The following is a 19,922-nucleotide window of genomic DNA, read 5'->3' on the forward strand; positions in this document are numbered from 1 at the left end:
GCTGACCTGAAGCCTAGAGTGGGTGCCCTTGCAGGCCCATGAGTGCCCTTACAGGTACCATTTGTGATGCTGGCAGGCCAAATGCCAACTCTTGCCCAGGCTACAGGCATTAGCTCAGAAATGACAACCTCGTAGCTGGAGACCAGGCCAGGTCACCTGTATGTGAGTTTTGCTCAAAATAGGTATTAGTCTCTAAAGAATGTATTTAGTGTTTAGACTCTATGAAATGCTCATATGTTGCTGCATGTATCAATCTCACTTATAATATAGATATTATAAGGTAATATTTAAGTGTTTGCTCTGAAACTGTAAACCCCCACAATCAGGAGAGAAGCATTACCAAAGTGTGAAATACTAGTTTGCCACAGGAGCTGTTATCTTCTGCCCAACTAAAGGCGGCCCATAGACACTAGACAAACCATTGCGGAACATCAGTGGACAAATCTGTCTATTCAAATTCCATCTGTCTGTCTATTCTGTTGATTGCCCCCCACAACCCAGAAAGAGGAGACATGCACGTGAACTCAACCCATCATCATAAACTCTGGAGGAAGAGAATAAAAAAAAATTCTGACAAGAGGAAACTGCATCTTTTTGGTTGTTGGCTGAAGGGCCAGAGATTCTAAACTGAACTCAAAGATCCCCAGGGGCTGCTGCACGCACACACACACACTCACTTTAACCCAGGGATCAGCAACCTTTGGCATGCGGCTTGCCTGGGTAAGTCCCCTGGCGGGCCGGGCCGATTTGTTTACCTGCCGTGTCTGCAGGTTGGGCTGATCGCAGTTCCCACTGGCCACGGTTCACCACTCTTGGGCAATGGGGACTGCGGAAAGCGGCGGCCAGCACATCCCTCGGCCCATGCCGCTTTCTGCAGCCCCCATTGGTCAGGAGTGGTGAACCGTGGCCAGTGGGAACTGCGATCGGCCAAACCTGCGGACGCGGCAGGTAAACAAAATCAGCCCGGCCCGTCAGGGGACTTACCCTGGCGGGCTGCATGCCAAAGGTTGCCAATCCCTGCTTTAACCTGTAAATAAGTCAGTCCTTTGTTGTAGTTAATAAACCTTTAGATAATTTATTACAGGACTGGCTACAGTTATTGTCTTAGGTGTAGAATCATCTAGAGTACCAACTGATCAGGGGTAAGTGATTGATCTCTTGAGACTGGAAGCAACCTGAATGTGGTGTGATTTTTTGTTTAAGTGGTCATTTATCACTAAATCCAGTTTGTCTGAGTGGCAAGATAGACTGGAGAAGTCTAAGGGGACTGTCTGTGACTCCATGGTAAGACTGCTATAGTGATCCAGATGTTCACATTTGTTAATGGCTTGGTGAAATCTAATTACTGAACACATCAAGTTTGGAGGGTCTGCCCTGTTTTCTGACAGTATGCCCTGAAGTAGGCACTCTCAGTCATGAGCCACTCCAGACAGGGTACCAGCTGTAGGGGTGAATGCTGGGGGGCTCCGGTATGTCCCACCCTCTTCCCCCCGCCTCCCCACACACACTTTTAGGAAGCTTTCGCCACTCCTGACTCCAGGCAGCTTGACACCCTTGCCCTTAACTTTGACACTGGTTAGTGGGGGGGGGGGGCGCGCGGAGAAAAAGAGTACAGATGACAAAACCAAACAAGAAAGAAAAACAAATGGTCTCATCACCTTTCTGAAAACCAAAACATTAACATTCTGAAGTCATTCACAGTCTGGCTGGCTCGGGGAAGTTGTATTGGCCTTTCAGAGTTCACTTACAGATAAGACTAACAAGGATGTTGCCACTAATAGTGGTCTGGTAGCCCGTATGAACTGAGCCAGTGAGCTCAGTAATGTTTCCAGTGGATGTGTGTCCAGTGGATGTGTGCCCACCTCCCTTGTTCACCCTCTTGCTTGGCAGGAAAAGGGACTTAAAGGGCTACAAAACTAAGCTTTCCATCTGTACATGGTGTTCCCTCCAGGTCAGAGTTGAATCACTTGAGCAGAATGGGAGAAGCTGTCACTGCCCATATAATTCCTGTACTCTATATTAATTATTATTATTATTCCAATAGTATCCAGTGGACCCAATCAGGGCACAAGAACCATTGTGCTAGGTACAATACAAACACAACAAAAATATCTGTCTGTCCATCCAAAAAAGAACCCAGATCCTTCATTCACCAACTCTCTCCAGCTTTAAAAATTCACATTACTCAAAAACTTTTAAATAAGTTATAAACTGTACAATCTTTAAAATACAAATATTACTTGCACTTGAAAGCCATGGGACAGCTGAGAAAAGCACCATGCAATGGAGCTGGAGTAGTGTCAGCAGAACCAGGCTAGTGGTTGTTAGAGCAGTGCAAGGTTATCAGTTTTCACACATGAAAAGAGTTTCTTGACATCTCCTAATTTGTTCAAAGGATAAATTTTGAAATTCCTGAAAGGAAATGGGAAATTCTGCCCAATAACAAGCTGCATATTTTCACACTTTTGCGTCTAAGTTTAATATTTATCATTTTCCAAATGCCTTTAATTAGCAAGACCACTCATTTCTTCATGTAAGATAATTAAGTTCATGATCATCATTTGTACAAAAAACAAAATTTAGTGAGGACTTAAACTAAAAAGTAAAAATCACAAAAACACCTCATGAAAAGTTTGCAGAACCAAAGAATTCTCATTTAAATATATACATACCGGTAGAGTATCTTACTTTTGATTGGCATCAAGGAGTCATAAATGGTCAGTGAATCAGTGATGCAGTTATCTGCTTCAATGTGAATAGATGCTATTGAGAGATGAATTAGATGGCCCACTAATGCATTCAGTTTGAAATAACAAATCATCCTCCCCGAGGTAGCAGTGATGTCCAGCGGAAAGTGCTGATACAGACGATCTGCATATAGATCATATATGCAATTTGTTCCTGTAGAAATACCACATTTTCAACGTTAATATTGACTCACTGCACCTGATCAAGGAGAGTGAAACAAGATGGGCAAATGTAACAACTGTATTCATAAAGGTTCTTGTGAACAGAATATGCCAATATATCCCATGGGCTTTTACCGCCTCATTTATTCACAAGTCTATGACTAAAGACAGTTATAGTGACAAGAAAATTGAGAGAGAATAAAAAGCATGGTGCATGCCAGTATGAATAAATATTTGAAGGAGCATTTGCACTGGAAGTACTGTCATTTTGAAAAGCTGCTATTTGCACAATATATTTGACATATACAAGGGTTCACGGGTCAACAGAAAGAAAAGGTAAATTCTAATTGTTCATTGTGAAAAGTTTGCCTAGCCACATGGCAGAAATCCAGGTGATTTCTGGTCTCCACTATGCACCATTGATTTCTAAGCTTCAGAGCATCCAGAGCGCACTGTTGTATTGCTGTCAATAAGGTTTCTGAACTGAAGTGTCCATCTGGTTAGTTATTGTTCTTCTACGTGTTAAAAGAAACAAGCTAACAATTCTGCTGGCGAGTCTACAGTGCAAATAGTGCAAATTATTAGGGTTTAGTGCAACATTCCCAGGAAAGCCCCAAACCACATACAACGGGTCTGGTTTCAGTTTATGACAAAAATCGAAATTTGAACAAAGCTCATTGGAAAGTACCACTGAAGTATGCAAACCTTAAATTAAGTTAATATGAGCCAATTTATGTTACTGTCAAGTCCTTGGTTTCAATTAAAAAAGCTTTGGGATTTTCAATTTATTCATACCTGACACTCTTAGCACAATTCTTTGGAAGGAAAGAGGGGGAAGATGTGAATGCAAGAGAATTGGACCCACACAAGGTAATTACCTCAATCTTTACAAATTAAAAGGGTAAATTTTCCTCAGCTCAGATAGTTACCCCCTTGAAATACCAATGAAAATATTACTGGAATATTTGTAAATGCATCTGTGGGTGAACCCAAAAGCAGCTGTATTACTATGTTGCAATTGATCAAGCAAATTAAATATTTCTCTTAACATGATGAGTAGCAGCAAGCTCCTAACAAAGTTGCCAACAAGTCTTCTTTGCAGAAGTGTAAATTATTAGAGCTAAGAGACTAATTAGTGGTGAGTCAATGCAGGAAAAAACAGATATTTCTGAGGCTTTCAAATGTATGTGAATATTCTTGAAATATTTATTCACATCAATGACTGAATGGCATAAATAAGTGTCACATACCTTCAACATAAACTCAATTTCTCTCTCACATAGTTGAACTTCCCCCCACCCCAGAATTAGTGCAGTTAGTCACCAAAAATCAGTTTTTGATTCATAAGAGGTGTTCATTCCACCCCCTCCCCCCAGTGCAAGATCAGCTTTGCTGACAACTAATTTTTATTAATTTAATTTGACTACAGTAATTTTGTGGGTTATTTTAGTAATTGTGAAAGTAAATCATTTTGATAACTAACTGAAGTCAGGCATGAAACAAGATAGCACCAGTGCAAGTTTTCCTAGACCACTCTGGCAAATTAATCTCAATGTTCACCCCATGGTATTCCAGTATCAAGCTTCTTTTAAATACCAATTACCAACTGCTCTCACATACACAGTGAGTGTATCATGTGAACAAAAGAAGACTAGAACGTGATGTCATCTTTTTCATTCATTAATGCAAGATCTGATCTTCATGTTATTGCCACTACCATGGAGTTGGAACACACATCTTACGCTATTTCAGTCCCATAAATGGCTCCTTTAAATACTTTTAAAAGCCTGTAGAAAGAACCACTGTAGACCCCGTGCCAACTGCTTCTATACCCTAGAATCAAGTACAGGAACATTTTAGCAAATAAGATCCGAGTTTCAAGCAACTTTGATTTATGGCAAGAGTCTGAAACCAAGTGGGGATCTGCCTGGTATCAACCCATAAGATCAAGAAAAACTAAGCAGTTTTGAGCAACTTTTGCTTTAAGTTATGGGATTCATTCAGACACTAAACTTATTATGTAATTTAAGAGGGGACAAAGTGGAGGAAGATAATACACCCCAAAAACCTAAGCCTCTGGAGTGTCACACACATATAGTTACAAAGCATATATCGATACTGGTTTGTGATGGCTATCAAAATACTACCAAACAATATTTTCAGAGACAGATTCTGAGCTTGGGCACAAGCAGGACTCCCCATTGACTGCAATGGCAGCTCCACACATACATGCCATAGCTGAATTTTACCCTTGTAGAACAAAACTGAGCAAATGCACATCTCATTACAAGTGAAAAACAGTGAATATTGAAACAAAACAAAACAAAAAACCAGAATTACCTGTTCCAGTTGTTGATGAATAATCTGATCGTAGCCCAGCTGCACTGGAAAAGAAACTAAAGTGAACTTGCTCATATTTTAGATAGAATTCAAAAATCCAGCATTTAAATCTAGCCAAATCCATATAAACTTTGTAATGAATACACTTTACATATTTCAGCTATCAGTTTCATAATACGCTGCTGAGAGTGTCTGACTGCTTTTTTTCCCCTCTGCTCAGACTATTCAGGAGTGAGAATTCTGTGGAATAAATTCATAAAAGCTTAGTAATTCTCTCACACTTTCAAGGGAGATTCAACACTGAGAAAATCCCATCCATTCTATAACCTGCCCAATTGCTGATCATCAGAAACCCTAGCTGCTTCTCAGGCTACATACCTGCAGAGTGTGCTATCTGGACACTATGGAAGCAGAACACAGAGTTTTGTATTAGATCTTAGGGGCCACACCGCTCAACTAGTACATGTTGTAATCTAATTTGAGGTATCGTGCTCAGCAAATGCACTGAATGATGCATCACTTGTGTCCTCGTCCTCACCAAAATCTTAAGGCCCCTAACTGTATGAGCTGCTGAACACTCAACTGCCACTGAAGGCAGTAGGAATTGAGTGTGTGCAGCACCCTCAAGATTAGGCCCTTAATACAGGATAGAACCTTCCTGGTCATCAGTCATGTACGATTTTTTTCAGTAAGCCACAGAGCAACCAGGGAGAAGTGCATGGTGAGGATAAGACTCCTCTAGGTTAGAAGTCTCTCACCACCTCCCACAATCAGTGCAGGAGCCGTGCACAGTTCCCTTTCTAGGCAAACATAGATGAGAAAGGTCCTCATCTACAAAAGCATGGTCCTTTGCCTTTGTTCTTTAAAAAAAAATACAACACTTAGATTAAAGGCAAACAGATTGAACTAATGTTAGTGTGAGGACTGGGATTTGTGTCACACAAAATCAGGAAGTTCACTGTTATGGTGCCAACAACATAAAACTGAATTCAAACCTTCCCAAACTTGAGGAGCCTTTGGATTCAGTGCCTCAGTTCAACTTCCTCCTGAAATGGGAACTCGATGTAGCTTTTGGCTTTTATCGTAAATTAATAGTGGGGCTGGGGATAGGAGACCTGGTAGTTTTATAAAAGTTGCTATTCTAGGAAAACAGACTTCTAATACATAAAGTAATTCATTAAGGATGCAGACATGTACAAATACTGACCACTCAACACAATGGAGTCCATGTCAACTGCAAGCCCTTGAAGGCTCCCCACTGAGGTCCGGTTGATGATACTTGTCTGAATAGAGTCTTTTAAAATGGCAGCCACACAGTCCTCACAGAACACTTGGCCTTTAGCCTGTGGTACCACAAATACGATCCAGAAATGAATAAGAAGGCCTCCATTGTTGTTGTTACTGAAATTAAATGTACATATAGAGAGTCTGTCATATTGCAATGTTCCTCTGATTGGACATTTATATGGGCTTCTGGATAGTGATTTAGAAGAGTATGATTCCCATTTTACATCTGGGTACATTGTTTTGACACACTGAGCCTTCTCGCTCTCTCTTCAGAAGACACGATTTAAGAGTATAAAAAATTAAAGTAACTCTCAGAGGGCCCCCACTTTCTATTGAGGCAAATAGAAATCTTTCCACTTGATTTGGAGTTGGCTTGGTTCCCTAAGGAATGAAGTAGGAATGAAGGAAAGACTACCTCCCCAACAACCACTTTGCAGTATCCTAAAACAGTTTCTACTATTATTTAATCCTATCTTTAGGTTTCATAAGAGCACTGAACCTCTATCTTCTGCCTGCTCCCCTGGCTAAAGCCTTGTCTACATTTTAAAGTTATATCAGTATAACTATGTGGCTGTAGTGTGGTTTTACCACCAATTTAGTTAAACTGATACAAGCCCAAGTATGGACAGAGTTATACTGGTAGAAAGGTACCTTACCTGTATAGTTAAACCTGGTCTATATATTAAAAAATGTTGCTGACACAGCTGTGTCAGTTAAAAATAAATAAATAAAAATGAATGCACTCTTATCACACCCCAAACAGCTAAAGCTATTCCAGCAAAAGCCCTAGTGTAGATGGAGATATTCTGGCAAAGAGAGTCATTTTGTTAGCATAGAATGTTTTTTTCTGGGAACTGGTATAATTCTATGTTGGTAAAACAACTCTTTTGCTGGAATAAGCTGAACCTGCACTAGAGAGTTTGCTTGTACAGCTATACTGGCAGACTCTTTTCCATGTAGGCAAGGTCTCATTCTCCTTCCAGTACAGGAATAGCTACACCAATATAAAACGTCTTTATATCAGTGTAACTGCAGCCACACGAAGGGTATGTCTACACTACAAAATTATGTCGACCTAAGTTACATCGACGTACAACCACCACAGTAATTAAATGGCTTTTGCATGTCCATACTATGCTCCTGGTGTCAGCAGGAGCGCTTTACCAATGTAATTGTCAGCATGGGGTATTGTGGGAAGGCTTCTGAAAGGCATGTAAGCAACTCAGTGTCTACACTGGCACTGCATTGACCTAACCAGGTCAACCCAAGCACTACACCTCTCGCAGAGCTGGAGTTAAGTTGACGTAGCGGGGCATGACGACGTTTTAGTGTAGACACTTACAGTTTTAGCTTAACGTAAGCTGCCTTGCGTCGGTTTAACTCTGTAGCACAGACCAGAGCTAAGGGGTTGTTCTGCTTTAAACTACACCAATAGACAAACTATTAGTTTATTTCGTTCAACTGGTGCAAATCCCCAGGTGGACACCAGTTCAGTTTAACAGACGCTTATTTCAAGTTAGCTTAAACCAATTTCTAACAGTCAAACTAAACTAAAGTAAGCTTAGTTCAAATGGATTTAAAAACAGTGCATACACACCCTTTTGCATCAGTTAACTAAATCAGTAGGGTAAATTCACCTCTTTAGTTTCAAGTGGCAACCAAGATTTTAGTTCATGATTGTTTCACCTCCCCCCAAGCCTGCCCACAAGTTCCAAACCCTCAATCTTTGTCTACACAGAAATTTGCACTGGTGTAATTAAACCTGTTTAGACACCTTTATGTGCTTAAGACTGGTTGTAATGCATTAGCTAACCCCTAGCCAGGTTTAAATCAATTTAAGTGTAACCACACACGAAGCGGCGCTGGTTTAACTAAGGGTCTGAGTTTAAACAGATTTAGTTTTATCAGTGCAACTGTGTGCATAGACCAGGCAGAGCCAAAATAACTCCAAGTGAGAGTTTCACTCAAAATTAAGTTTGTATGGTGAGCTACACTCCCCAGGATTATGGTGTTCAAGCATCATCATCACATCTGACAAAGACATGCACACACACTGCATTGAGTTTTACCTGACATCAGAAACAATGGACTGTTTATAAAATTTGGAGAAGGCAGAGGTTGTGTAAACCAAGTTCATCTGGAAGAGAAAAAAAATGTTATGTGGATGAAAGTTAGTGTTTCTACAAGTCAACCACAGCTTGTAACTTCCAGACAGATCTTAAGGAGAATGGGCACGTGCTCAGTATTCTAAACATGTATTTAACTAAGTAGCCATGACTTAACTGCACCTTCCATGGACTTTAGGAGCATAGAGTAAAGAAGGTTATTTTCTCATCTAATAAATTTTTCATATAAAAATATTATCTTATTAACAGTGAAAAAGACTTAAACCAATTATTTAATGTTGTTAGGGCCAAATTCTGCCCCTCAGATAAGTGTGGGCCTTCCATTGAACAAAGTGTGGTTTGGCTTAGAACAACGGTTCTCAACCAGGAGTACACACATTCTCCTAGATGAGTGGGTGCACCAACTCATCTAGGTATTTGCCTGGTTTTACAACAGGCTACCTAAAAAGCACTAGCGACGTCAGTACAAACTAGAATTTTGTACAATTGACTTGTTTATATTGTACTTACATTTCAGTGTATAGTATATAGAGAAATATTTATATTCCAATCAATTTATTTTATAATTATATGGTAAAAAATGAGAAAATAAGCCTTTTTCAGTTACAGTGCACTGTGACACGTGTGTATCTTTATGTCTGATTTTGTAAGCAAGAAGATTAAGTGAGGTGAAACTTGGGGGTATGCAAGACAAATCAGACTCCTGAAAGGGGTACAGTAACCTGCAAAGGTTGAGAACCACTGTCTTAGAATGTTCCAAAATAGAGTTTTTTTTTTTTTTTTTTTTTAAAATAAATTATATAAAATATATAATTTTTTTAAAAAAAACAAATTTAACAAAAAAAACAATATAATAATAAGTGTTAATAAAAAAAAAAAAAATCCAAAAAAAAAAAACAAAAAAAAAAAAATAGGACTATTGGTGCACGTGGAAAGCTGTTGTTCTGTGCACTTCTGTCGCCCCCCTGCCTGCAGCCCAGGCCTTTCTGGTGTGAACTGGTGTGACTGCCCGCCCGTGTGTGTGGTGTGTCGTCGGAGAGAGAGATGCCCCAGCCCAGAGGTCTTGCAGGCTGGACTTGGAGGGGGGACCCAACCCCAATGAGGGGAACCACACTGGGGAGAAGGTGTAATGATGCTGCCTTTGGTGGGACACAACTGAGAGCATCAATTCAAGACAAATTGCTTAGAACAGGAACGTTGGTTTTGCTACTGTATTGTTGGAAGAAGCATACTACACTTTGCCACTAGGTGGCATATTCCTCAAGTAGCTTTGAGCCACTTTTGATTCCTGTAGACAGCATTTAATTCAGCATGGACATGAGTGGCTAGACACTGTGGCCATTTCTTTTGGAGGATGACATAAGCTACAAAATCAAGGAGGGACTGATATTTTGTTTGTGCCCAATTTATAATGTTAAATGCAAGGAACTAAATAATAATGTCAGGAAACACTAATTAAAAACCTGTAAATCAAAGGGAATTGTGAATGTTCAATACCTCTCCAGATTAGGCTTGAAGTGATTTATTAACAATTAGGTCTTTTCATTTAGAGGGAGGAAGGTAACTTGATGAGTTTCCCCTATTTCACTGCCTCTCTTATGAAAGCCATATATTGCAGTGACCTTTGAGCCAGAATGGAAGGTCAAAGAGGCATCATTCCAAAAACATTATACAGGGGCAAAAGAACTTCCCCTCCCTACTCGGTGTGTCACATTAGACTATTCCATTTTATTTTCTCTATGTTTACATGAATGATTCCCTTCTCAAGCAGATAAAATTCAGGTGAAAAAGCAGCAGTCACCACATGGCCTTTAAAAATCACATTCTTTTCCTTTTTAAAAGTCCTATTTCTCCTACCCTCCCCAAAATTAAATTCTGTGGAATGGTAAAAATCATAACTGGGTGTGACAAGGGGATGAAGGCCACTTATGAGAGTGAGACACAAACAGAGCTCACACCTGGACTTAGAACCTCCAATCATCAAGCGGAGTTTGTAACTATTTTTTTCCCCAGGCGTGTCTACACTCAAACACCTAGGGTGATCAGATGTTCTGATTTTATAGGGAAAGTCCTGATTTTTGGGTCTTTTTCTTATATAGGCTCCTATTACCCCTCCCCCCCCCAACTGCATCCCAATTTTTCACATTTGCTGTCTGGTCACCCTACAAATACCCACCAAAAACATGTGAAACAGAACAAGGAAGTTTAACTTACCCACTTGCAAGTATTTTGTGAGCCAGATCTTATAGTTACCCTCCTCCCCATCATGCTGCTACTTATTACAGAGGTGCAGTACATCCATATATATATGGAAATAAGTTGCCAGTAGATAGAGCTCCAGAGCATGTAACAGTTGCTGGGTTTTGCAGGAACAAGAATACTAGTGATGCACTGCAAATGGCTTCCAATGACTGCTCTTTTCAGTTTTGCCAACTCTCAACATTTTATCATTAGTCTCTTGCTATATTTAGTTGACAATTCATAGCTCTTATATGAACGAGTAGCCGTTTCATTTTTAAACGTTTCTGGTCCTCCTGGTTGCAGGAAAAACTGCAATATGTTAACAAAAAGGCTGAAACATCAGAAAGCAAATAAAGACCTAGCAGATACTCTTCAAAATCTCCTGATTTGTTACAGCCTGATTCATGATTGCTGAATGCTTGTGGCTGACAATGCTGCCATTTCTGAACACTAGACTTCTCCCTCTCTAAATCTTCACTATTTTCCTAAAACAATTGCCTTCATGTCTCCACTTTCCTCTGAGTCACAAACTCTTGTGTTTGACCATTTTCCCTGAGCTCAGCAGATCTACCGTACTATGGAATGCTCTGCGTGCTGCTCCTGTCTGACTGGAGCAAAGCATTTTGGGAAGAATAATGCTTCTTCAAAACAGGCAAGCATTAGGAGGAAATTAAATGCATTCAAGAGCTCTAAGGACATTACTGATGCTGCAGGCCAGGAAACAGGCAACAGATATCAAGTCTTCATATTCAATATTTCAAGCTTAATATTAAATGGCAGTTCATTTCTGAAGACTGACTCTAAAAAAGGGGTTTATGGGGTTCCATGTTGGTTTCTTTTCAGTGTCTCCCATATCAATGCATCCATTAATGGATGCAGGATTGTGTGAAAGGTTTGTAACCTTAAATAGACACATCCTGAGTTTAATTTGTAACAAACAAGACTCAAAAGCAACCAGGTCTTTCCTTCCTTCCACATGGCTGGTGAGACAAAGGCAGATAGGAGACTAAGGGAGTTCGCCAGCTGATATTCTACACAGAAGCACTCAATATGGGAGGAAAATGGCATGTCACCAACACCACTGCTAGCTCTTCCTCTGCCTGTGGGATCCCGCACCAGACATCTTGATCCTAGAGGCTTCCACCTAGGGCCTGGTTTTGACTTGCTGGGCGTGCGGCCTGCACATCCCCACAGACGAAAGCCAGGCAGAGGGAACCATCAGGTGTGGGAGGGGTCTGTCGGTGCCATCCCTCAGGAAGCAGGTAAGCCAGCTGCAGGAAGAGGTGGCTCATCTTTGTAACATCCAGGAGCACGAGGACTACAGTAACAGGATGTGCGTGGAAACATCTGGGATGGAACATGATAGCTGACTACAGATGACAACAGTGACGGAGGAGGAGGAGGAGGAAGAATTGGCTGGTCTATGGGATGGAGACTGGCTGCTGGCCACTTCGGGCAGTGGACAGCGCTCCACCCACTACCCAGGCCCCCTGTCTATCAAGGTGAAGAACTGGTAAGCTGTGCTGGCAAGGGAGAAAGGAACAGGCCCCAGTGGCTGAGAAGAAGCCACCCGCCCCCAAGGCTGGGAAGCCCTTGGCCACTAAACCCAAAAGGATGAGATGTAGGGTGCAGTTGGTCAGGGACTCTCTTCTGAGGGGGATGGAGACATTCTTCTGCCAACCAGACACAGTGTCCCAGGACGTGTGTTATCTGCCTGGGGGCCACGTCAGAGATGTCACAGAGAGGTTACTGAAACTCATCCATCCTTCTGACCATACATCATGCTAGCCCCATCCACGTGGGAACTACTGAGACTGCCAGGTATGACCCCGAGTGGATCAGAAGTGGCTACAGGGCTCTGGGAACAAGGGTGAAAGGCACAGGTTGTGTTCTCGTCCATCCTCCCAGTGAGAGTAAGGGCCCAGGCAGGGACAGGTGCATCTTGGAGATGAATGAATGGCTGCACGGATGTTGTCAATGGGAGGGGGCCTTGGCTTCCTTGACCATGGGATGCTGTTCGCAGAAGGTGGTCTACTGGGAAGCGATGGGGTCCACCTGACCAAGAAGGGGAAGAACATCACTGCACACCAACTCACCAACCTAAAGAGGAAATCTTTAAACGAGGTTCAAAAGAAGCAGGTTACAAAACCCCACTGGTAAGTGTGTGTATGTTTTATATTATATAAATATAAATAAAAAGAGATATTAGCTACCTATATGCGAATACAATAAGTATGGAGAACAAAAAGGAAGAACTGGAAGTTAGTACACAAGCTAAATTAAGAGTTAATTGGCATCAGACTTGGTGGGAGAAGTTTCATTATTGGAATATTGGTATAGAGGGGTATAGCTTGTTCAGATAGGACAGGCACAGTAAAAAGGGAGGAGATGTTGCATTATACATTAATATATACACTTGTTCTGAAGTCCAGAAGAAGATGAGAGGCAGACCAGTTGAGTCTCTCTGCATAAAGATGAAAAGGGGTAAAAAAAAAAGGGGGGGGCAATGTTTGTGACACTGGCAGACAGGGGCCAGCTCATGCCAAAGCCTCACTGAATACTGACAAATGCACAGCTAGAAATCAGTCTAGCTCACCTATTTTAACAATACTAACACACAGGTATTAGATTTATAAAATGTGTTTAGACCTGATGAAAAGCTTGTGAGTTGCTGAATGCATTAATCTCACTTATAATAAATATTGCTTTATAACATGAGATATAGTTAAGTGTTTTGCTCTGTAACTATAAGAGTGTTTGTGATGAAACCAGAAACTCACACTGTCAGGAGAGAAGCATTACCAACTGTGAAATACTAGTTTACTATGAGAGTTTTCATCTCCTGCCCAACAACAGAAGGCCCATAGACATCAGACAAGCCATTGTGGAACATCAGTGGACAAAAGACATTGTGGTTTGCTCCCCACATACCATGAAGAGGAGATGTGCACAAACACCAACTTGAGCTCTGGGACAAGGGGATAAAAATCCCTGTCAAGAAGAAATTGTATCATTATGCTTCTTGGAATTTAGAGAGAGCAATATTTCTAAGCGTAAGCAAGGGATCCCCAACCTGCATATATCCTTTAGGACAAATGAGTTTGCATATTACAGCAGCTTCTATTACTTTTTGGAACCTAAGACTATAACTCATTTGTGTGTGACTATTTATCTGCTTTAATCTTGTAAATATAGTTCTTTTATTTCTTTTTCCTAGTTAATAAACCTTTAGTTAGTTTATCATAGGAATGTCTATCAGCAATGTCTTTGATGTGAGATCTAGGGTGCACTTGACCTGGGTTAAGTGACTGGCCCCTTGGGGCTAGGAGTAAGTTGAATACTGTTGTGATTTTTGGTACAAGGGCCCATCCCGTCACAAAGGCAGACTTGCCTGAGTGGCAAGACAGACTGGAGTGTGCAACGAGATTGTCTGTGACTCCATTTTAAGGCTGTTGCAATGCTTGAGGCATTCACACTTGATACTTGGCTAGTGAAATCTAAGTATAGAACTTAGAGACAGTTTGGGTCTGGTTTGTAACAGTCTCCCCTGAGATCGATACTCATGTTCATGAGCCACCCCAGACATGGTCACAATAAGGGTCTACTATAGACCACCAAATCAGGAAGGGGTGGAGGATGTGGGATTTCTAGAACAAACAACAGAAATCTTCAAAACGCAAGACCTGGTAGTAACGAGGTGAGGGACTAAATACCCAGACATCTGTTAGAAAAAGTAATATGGGGGGAGAGGGGAGAACACACAAAATTTAAATAAGTTCTTGGAATGTATGGGGACAGCTTGTTTCAGAAAGTAGAGGGAGTAACCATGGGAACTGCCATTTTAGACCTGATTTGGTAGTGATAAGCAATTTGGGTAAAAGTGATAATGAAATGATGATTTCATGAGTTCAAGGGAAAAAAAGAATGAAAGCAGAAAAATAAGAAAAATGCACATCAAAAATGAAGACAGACAGAGAACTGGTAAATAAAGTTTCTATGGGAACAAAATGTGAGGGAAAAAGGAGTTCAGGCGAGGTGGCAGTTTCTCAAGGAGACACTATTACAGGCACAACTGCAAGCTATACTGATACGAAGAAAAGATAGGAAGAATAAGAACAGACCAATATGGCTCCATCAGGAGCTTTTTAACAATAGGAAAAATCAAAAAGGAATCCTACAAAAAGTGGAAACATGGATAAATTGCTAAGGAGCAGTGCAAAATAATAGCTCAAGCGGATAGGGATAAAAATCAGAAAGATTAAGGCACACAACGAGTTAAACCTAGCAAGGGAGGTAAGAGGCAATAAGAGTTTCTTTAAATACATTAGGAACAAGAGAAAGATGCAGGAAAGAGTAGGTCCTCTACTTAGTGGGGAAGAAGAGCTAATAACTGATGACATCAAGAAGGCAAAGATGTTTAATGCTTATTTTGCCTCAGTTTTTCCCCGCTCCACCCCCACCCCAAATAAAAAGGTAAATGTTGAAACAGATGCTAATATTAATCATGTTGAGTAACAAGGAAGGAAGGAATTCAAGCCAAAACAGGGAAAGAACAGGTTAAAGTTAGATGCATTTAGTCAGCAGAGCCTGGAGAAATTCATCCTAGAGTACTTAAGGAACTAGCTGAAGCAATCTTGGAACTGATAACAATTATCTTTGAGAACTCTCAGAGGACGGGTGAGACGAGACCCCAGAGAACTGGAGATGGGCAGACATAGTACCTATCTTTAAAAGAGGAACAAAGAGGACCTAGAAATGTATAGACTAGTCAGCTTAACTTCAATACCCAGAAAGATACTGGAACACAAAATTATTAATCAACAATATGTAAGCACCTAAAGGATAATAAGATTTTAATGAATAGACATCATGGATTTGTCAAGAACAAATCATGCCAAACTAACCTAATTGCTTTCGTTGAGAGGCTTACTGGCCTAGTGGATGGGGGAAGCAGTAGATATATTTTGATTTCAGTAAGGCTTTTGACACAGTCTCACATCTCATAAGCTAAGTATGAAAATGTGGTCTAGATGAAACTATTATAAAAGGTGGGTGCACAACTGGTTGAAAGACCGTACTAAAAGAGTTATCATCATCATCAATGGTTTGGTATCAAACTGGGAGGACATCTGTAGTACGGTCCTACAGGGGTCAGTCCTGGGTCTGGTACTATTCAATAATTTCATTAAATGACTTGGATATCGGAGTGGAGAGTATGCTTATAAAACTTGCAGATGCCACCAAGCTGGGAAGGGTTGCAAGTACTTGGGAGCACAGAATTACTGATCTTCATAAATTGGAGAATTGGTCTGAATTCAACAAGATGAAATTCAATAAAAAACAAGGAAAAATCAAATGCACAACTACATGAGGCGAAATAACTGGCTAGTTAGCAGTACTGCTGAAGATTACCTGTGGGTAACGGTGATCACAAATTCAATGAGTCAACAATGTGATGCAATTGCAAAAAAAGGCTAATATTTGTACTGTAAGGTGTACTAACAGGAATGTTGGATGTAAGACATGGGGAATAGGGGGTAATTATCCCGCTCTATTCAGCATTGGTGAGACCTCAGCTGGAATACTGTGTGCAGTTCTGGGTGAAAAGATGTGGCCAAATTGCAGAGAGTCAAGGAGAGTAATGACAATGAGAACAACCAACAAAGCTAAAAGGTTTAAAAAACCTGACCTATGAGGAAAGGTTAAAAAACTGGGCTTGTTTCTCTTGTTTGAGAAAAGAAGACTGCAGGTGGGGGCGGAGGGTGGACATTTGATAACAGTGTTCAAATATGTTAAAGGGTTGTTGTAAAGACGACAGTGATCAATTGTTCTCCATGTCCATTGAAGATAGGACACGTAGTAATGGGCGCAATCTTCAGCTTGGGAGATTTAGGTTAGATATTAGAAAAGAGTTAAGCACTGGAATAGGCTTCCAAGGGAGGTTGTGGAATCCCAGTCATCTGGGTTTTTAAAAAAACAGATTAGACAAACACCTGTTGGAAATGATCTAGATTTACTTGGTCCTGCCTCAGAGCAGCAGGTTGGACATAATGACTTCTGAAGGTCCCTTCCAGCCCTACATTTCTAGGATTCCTCCAGGCGGAAAACCCTTTATACAGCCAGTGTCACTGCCAAAACTGAAGCTTTTTCTAATATCGTTCATGGCTCTGAACTGTTTGCTAACACTGTAACATGATCTATGTTCTTACCACTTGCTGCACATTCTGTGCCACTGAGAGGAATTCTCTTGACTCCTTCTGCCTATATTCCGGGAGAAATTCAATGTTGGCTACACGAAATAATCCAACGAAATACAAGGCATCTTTGTTTTCTGCTTCAACTGCAAAACAGATAGAGGAAGGTTAATTTTTTTTTTTAATCCCCTTTTGATAACAACTCAGCTAGGGGAAGTATGTAACCCACACACTTTCTGGGTGTGGTGTTCTGTCCCATCTAGTGGCACCAAGACCACTTAAAGAGAAATAAAATGAGTCTGCTTACAGCCTTATCTAACAGACAGTTGGCTTTTAGCTCATGCGGTAGAGGCTCATGCATTAAGCTTCCAAGGTCCCCGGTTTGCTCCTTCACACTGACGACCGGGGTCTGTAAGTGTTACATGAGCGTTCAAGTTAGCATGTTAGCCATTGTGAGGAAAGCATGCTTTGCATCTCTGTCAAGTGGCTGATGCTTGGAGCTGCAATGAGTTATTCTAGCAGCAGTCATGTCTCACATTCAACTGAAGCAAAAGTCACTGTGATGCAGGATCCAAGTGTACGTCTACACTGCAATTAGACACCTGCGGCTGACCCATGCCAGCTGACTTGGGCTCACACTAAGAGGCATTTTGTTGTGGTGTAGATGTTCAGGCTTGGGCTGCAGCCTTCCACCTTGCAGGGTCCTACAGTCTGAGCCTGAACATCTATACACAATTAAATGCTCCTTAGTTCAAACCCTGCAAGCCCAAGTCAGCTGGCATAGGCCAGTCAAAGGTGTCTAATTGCAGTGCAGACATACAATAAGGGACAAAGGAAAGCATCCTAAAAGACTGTCTTGAAACAATTCATGTGCAATGCAGGAAGAGAGACCTTGGATCAACCGAGGCCCTAAAAGCAGGTTTACTGAGTGCCATCAGTAACATACTGATGTGTGAAATATGCATGAGCTTTCAGTAACTCACCAATGAAGAGCCACAGTAAGGTCCAAGTTATAACACCTATCACAAACAGAACCAGCGTAAAAAGAATTATTGTATTTTGAAAATTCCATATTGTTCTCTTTACTTTTCTCTTAGATTTGGATTTGCCACAGTTTTTCCTTGCAAGTATCTTCTTTGCCAACTTCTCTTCTGCATTTACTATTTGGACTGAAATATTTGATACCTAAAACAAAACAAACAAACAAATAAAATCAATGTACAGTGAGCCACGGGGAACATTTCAAACAGCGCTGTAGCTAACCTGTACCCAGAAGAGAAAGGATTTTTCTTTACACATTTTCCCCCTAAGTTACTACACAAATCCAACGTATTATTAAGGCAGTACTATATCTAGGAACCTCCCTTTGCTCCTCCGCATGGTGTGGGGTCCAGTTGTGCTAAGCATATACAAACACAACAAAAAGATGGTTCCAAACAATTTACTATCTAAACAGTATGTATGCAACCCACACTGCATTTGTGCATGACCAGCCCCCGCATGGGGGAAGTATCATTTTGGCAGGAATAGAAAAGTAAAGAGACAGCAGCTACTGCAGCTTAGGGTAGTAGTAATAAAAAAAGCATCATGGAACAACGTCGCCTCTCACAGTGCAATGGTAGATGGAGCTGTGAGAAAGCAAGTTTTGCTTTGAGAATTCTTTGCTGACCAATTCCATTTTGGGTGGAGCTTAGCAAATAGGTATCAGAAAATCCTTTCCAATCCCTCGGACTATTGGTTACGTCCTTTTTTGTGTATTTCAGCAGATGAGCTATAGAATGCAAAAAGCAGCAGCAGAAGGCAGAGTGGAAGCTCAGCTAGGAGGCATTAGCGCAAATTGGAGCAGAGAAGGAGGTTTGAGTGCAAAACTAATTTTTCCCTTACAGAAACTGCCTTTCATCAGAAAAACCATTTTGGGAAGAAATACTAAGTATTTTGCTTGTTGCAAACCCAGCCAAGTTCACACTGGTTCTATCAACAACAGCGGTTTGTTTTTCTGTGCAGCTCTGGTTAAGAGCAGCATGTACATCCATAGCTTAACCACCAGCCTAAGCCAGACTTAATTGGCTTGTTAGTTACAAAAGCAGCTGCATGTTAACTTCCCTAATATGTTACTCCCTTTAATAGAAGGGCTCTTGACATCATTACAGAAGGAACAGATATAATACAATACAAATCAACAACAGTCAGATAGGATGGGCAGTTCTCAGATGTCTCCAGACTTAGACCATCCTTAACTTTGTTTACTACAGATGTAGCAAAATAAGAAGGTATAAAATGCCTGTATTTAACCCTTAAACATCTAGCATTGAACCAGTCTATTATGTTATGTCAGTTTCTAAATAATTAACAAAATCAATTTTCTATACCCTTATGGAAAAGTACTATAGACTTAACAGGCATCATCTCTTTTTTAAGCTATCCTATTTAATACAGTAATAGAGAAAGCTTAAAAAAAATAGAAAAAAGGATATTGTCTATTTGACAGCTGCAGTTAAAAGTTTTCAAGTAAGTTTTTCAAGTGACTAGTAAATTTGGGTGTCCAACATGACAGCTTAAGGATCCGATCTTCAGAAAACACTCAGGACACACCATATTTAAAAAAAAAAAAAGAGAGAGAGAGTGTCGGGCTCTTTTAAGATCTCAAATAGGGCACCCAAAAAAATCACAAATTGCACTTACAGGTCTAGATTAGGCTTCTATAGAAGCCTAGTCATCTTGTTCCTATTAATTTCTTTAGGGCCTAATCATAAAGATGGGCATGTTTAAAAGAATTTTAGTGCAGGCAGGAGATACACGTACTCCCTCAAACTATAGGAATGCAT

At 40.7% G+C, this 19,922-nt stretch overlaps 1 protein-coding gene across 9 annotated transcripts in view; it reads right to left on the bottom strand.

Annotated features, from left to right (window-relative positions):
• Positions 1 to 19,922, bottom strand: part of TMPRSS7 (transmembrane serine protease 7) — a 62,991-nt gene that overhangs the window by 28,549 nt on the left and 14,520 nt on the right. For 5 of the 9 annotated variants that reach the window (XR_005598984.1, XM_039539839.1, XM_039539824.1 and 2 more), the window contains exons 2-7: positions 18,081 to 18,282; positions 17,113 to 17,243; positions 8,606 to 8,673; positions 6,457 to 6,650; positions 5,250 to 5,288; positions 2,673 to 2,901 (exon numbers count right to left, since the gene is read on the bottom strand). Coding sequence is in view for 8 of the 9 variants with exons in the window: in XM_039539839.1 (XP_039395773.1) it covers positions 2,673 to 2,901; positions 5,250 to 5,288; positions 6,457 to 6,650; positions 8,606 to 8,673; positions 17,113 to 17,243; positions 18,081 to 18,282 (863 nt within the window). In the remaining variant the exon portion in view is untranslated. The remainder of the gene's footprint in view (positions 1 to 2,672; positions 2,902 to 5,249; positions 5,289 to 6,456; positions 6,651 to 8,605; positions 8,674 to 17,112; positions 17,244 to 18,080; positions 18,283 to 19,922) is intronic. The other 4 variants (XM_039539855.1, XM_039539863.1, XM_039539871.1 and 1 more) reach the window with 2 other exon arrangements.

This window comes from Mauremys reevesii, linkage group 1 (genome assembly GCF_016161935.1).
Source record: "Mauremys reevesii isolate NIE-2019 linkage group 1, ASM1616193v1, whole genome shotgun sequence".
Classification (NCBI taxonomy): domain Eukaryota; kingdom Metazoa; phylum Chordata; order Testudines; family Geoemydidae; genus Mauremys; species Mauremys reevesii.